The following is a 3,764-nucleotide window of genomic DNA, read 5'->3' on the forward strand; positions in this document are numbered from 1 at the left end:
ATTAGCCCGACCGGGGGTAGTCAGCAACGATTTGTCAACGGTCAAACCAAAATGCTCCCCGGGTACCCTCGTGCTTTAGTTGTCAAACCCATAAAGGGAGTGCCCGGTACCCGGGCGAGGAACACTCTGAGAGTGAATTTTATTACCCCGACGAGCTACAATATCAGGAGAACAGCAAATCCATAGCGTTAAATCTTGAATGAGTTGGTGCCGGACAGGACAAAGGAAACAGCCAAGAAGAAATTGAAACTTTCGTCAAATAGCCATATCATATAAAAAACTAGACCTAGCTATTGTGCATGAGAACTGAAAAAGAGCAATTGTTTAGAGTCAGATTGTCAATTAGTTTAGCGTACTGTCAAAATAACCTCGAAGAGTTGTTTTAGGAAAAGCAATGAAATAATTTTTGAGGGATTAAGAACAAGTTGTTAACAAAACGACATATACAGTTTGGTTTTATGAAAAGCTCCTTATAGAAGTAACTTTTTACCCATGCAATGAGGCCTGGGTTTAAATTTCCGCTGCGTCACCTGTGCATGCGTCAGCACATGCAATTTACAGAAGTTGTCGACATGAAAAGTTAGCACGGATTCCATGATTTCTAGGGCGATGAAATCACATACAAACGAACATACCGTTCGAGGTAGACCAACACTAATAGACGTTAAGCGTTTTCGGAACGGGTCGGTCTGGAAGCCTTATGAGAGATCAATTTACGAGCGAACATTTTGAAAGAATTTATCAAGAATCATGTTATACCAAAGGAGCTATCGACCGGGGCTATCAACTCTTCAACTTGATAAAAAGCATCTTAGAAGCGTCATCATATTTTTAGACGTGGTCGTGAACCAAGTAGAATCCCAGCACGAACTCAAGATCGTCTGAGCAACAAGAGCAGAAAGGTTAGAGAATTTCTTTGCCAATGTATTTATTCGATTACACCTAGGTAAAACGTTCTGAGAAACTTCGTTAAGTATAATAAAGTTAAAATCTCGAACTAAACGATATTCTCTCGTTATATTCTTGTAACAGAGTTATGTGTCTTTACAAGAATGAAACCCATGTAGGGAATTATGGTACATTTAAGCTGAAAGAAACTAAGGTATGTTGACCCCAGCAAAACAATTCTCGGCCTGCTCTGTCACGCAATCCTGATGCAATAAAAAAAAATTATTCGAAAACCATTCAGTGGATAAAGTCACGAAATTGTGATGTAATAGGAGATTAAGAAAGATGACACTTATCTAATTTTTCTGTGCGTTTTCCCAAACCTCAGATATTCGTCGAAATATTTTGCACAAATTTAGATAGCCAAGTATGGAGCCGCCATGTTAGTGTACCTCTGCGGTAAACCAACATTGCGGCCGGAAAATAGTGTAAACATCTGGAACTTACTTTGGCTATCTAGGCGACTGATTATCTGTATTGAGCAAACAAGCATTTACATAAGCACTTTTCCTAATAGTTTAACTTCTGAACGGGGTAAAAATCACGAGATAAGTATATATTTTTCGACAAATGCGTTCGTAGCTCAATGTCACGCACTGCCATAACTCTGTCTCGCTTGCTTGGGAAACGCAAAAACAACAACAACAGCAACAACGACAAAGGCTAAGGGAAACAGACTGAAACGTTCATAGGCTGATATAAAGACCTTGACTCATTTCACTCCCTAAAGACCTGCAAACCAGTAATAAGCTATTGATCGATTTCATAAAATGCAATCAAAGGCAGAATGGCTGGAGCACATCGATTCGATTGAATTTTGTACGACTTCAGATGCAGAAAATTTAGCTCAATTGCAATATAGCTAGTGCTTCTCAGTATAACGACTGCCTGGATACACGCAGCAAGCGTTTAGTTTGTTTTAATACCCCAGACCGTCATAGCTGATACGTTTGATTAGCTACACTCAGGCTTAAATCTTTGTATACTACTTTCAATTTAATTGAGTTATGTCTCAGTTCTACAACTTTGCTTAAGCTTGCCAACTGTCAAGCAATATCTGACGGTTACCACTCAATTCCAAGAGATGCCAATCTTAAGACTTACCTTTTTAAGCGTGCATTTGATTTGTAGTTTTTTACTTTTTATTTGTAGTCTAATTGTATTGTATAGCGTATTTAATTCTTAGGATGTTAAGTTTCATGATTTAGGATATTAGGTTTTTAAAGGATTAGGATTTTAATTTTAGGATTTTAAACTTAGGATTTTAATTTTACAGTATTGTAAAGCGCCATTGACAATTAGTGGAAAATGGCGCTATATAAATGTATATTTATTTACTTATTTATTTATTTATTTATTTATTTATGTCTCGCTAATAACTAGACGTACTAGTCAAGCAACGTCTCAAACACTATTTCTTGTTTGTTACATTGACGAAAGTGATATTTACAGTTTGGTATCTTGGAAGGGGCTCTATGAAAAGTTCGTTTTGCCTCTCGAGGCAGTGACCATAGGATTTTCCAGTTTAGGACTGACTGTACGGCGACTTCCGATCATTTTGGCAAAGGCTGTCTTCATCTTTCCATTTAGACCAATGTACAGCCACGGATTTATGGCGCTGTTAGCCTGACTGAGCCAGTAGCAGAAGTAAATGAGAGAAGGCGGCCATAATGCTGCCTTTTTTACAGATTCGTCCATCTGATACACATGCACTGGAAGCCAACAGACTGCAAACACCACTACAACAATGATGAGCATTCGGATGACTTTTTTCTTGGGGATTTGCTGTTGTCGTTGGTTTACACGTACTTCATCATCCGCAGGCATTTCGTGGAGCCACAGTTTAACAGCAGCTATGATGTAGAGGATGGAGATGATGGCGAGAGGCAGGAGGTAGGTAAGAACAAGGATGTAACTCCAGAAGGCCAGAGGCAATATGACAGTGACATCAAAGCGGCAGGCACCATCTATAAATTTGAAGACCACTAGTGCGACTGACATCAAGGCCATGGATGAGACCCAAATAAGTGGTGTAATGATCTTGGGCTTCCTGAACCAAATACTACTTCGGAAAGGATACACAACAGCAAAGTATCGATCAAATGCCATCACAGCGAGACAGAAAATGGAGGCGTTAGTAGACACGAATGCAGGGTAGTAAAGCTCGCAGGGAATGTGGAAGAAATAAAACATAGTTATGCTGATAGGCATCTGAAACACTGCAATCAAAAAATCGGCCACCGCCATGTTAACAAACAGGAAACTTGTCAGATTTCTTGTGTCGGGTTTTTTCCACACGATGTAGATCAGCAGCGTGTTGCCAGCCAAAGCTACGATCATTGTTATGGCGTAAACTATGGAGAAGCTCACTTCAGTGGTGCCTGTCATTTTCTATAAATAAAACAGGTTAGCCATTTGCTTTAATGATATGTAAAACAATACACAAGTACGTTATATTTTGACTTCTCCCCCACTTTTTCCTGCGCCATGCCATTTTTCGCACTGCACTCCAACAAACTGAACGCCTAGATGGCACTAATGTGTTTCTAGCTCCATACTGTAAACTGCCGCTTATAAGCCCGTTTCCCTCCCGATTATAAAACCTCCTCCCGGTTATAGGCCCATCTACATGTAAACCAAAAAAATCATCGGCTATAAGCCCCCTCGGATATAAGTCTTCCCCCCCCCCCCCTATAGCTTTATTTGTTTTGAATTCATTTTATTATGGAATTTAAAAGCTTCGCAAACCTATTTTGATCAATAAGTACAGCTATAATAAATTTTAATCCGGTAATCCGTGACTGCCTCGCACAGTC

General features: G+C 39.6%; 1 protein-coding gene across 1 annotated transcript; it reads right to left on the reverse strand.

Moving 5' to 3' along the window:
* Positions 1-911: 911 nt before the first annotated feature.
* On the reverse strand, positions 912-3,336 carry LOC149096082 (somatostatin receptor type 5-like). Its single transcript, XM_089280776.1, has one exon. It carries the CDS (start codon positions 3,334-3,336, stop codon positions 2,422-2,424), a length of 915 nt encoding a protein of 304 aa, XP_089136902.1. The 3' UTR covers positions 912-2,421.
* Positions 3,337-3,764: the final 428 nt, after the last annotated feature.

Source organism: Orbicella faveolata, unplaced genomic scaffold (genome assembly GCF_042242905.1).
Source record: "Orbicella faveolata isolate gen_17 unplaced genomic scaffold, um_ofav_v1 contig_48, whole genome shotgun sequence".
Classification (NCBI taxonomy): Eukaryota; Metazoa; Cnidaria; class Anthozoa; order Scleractinia; family Merulinidae; genus Orbicella; species Orbicella faveolata.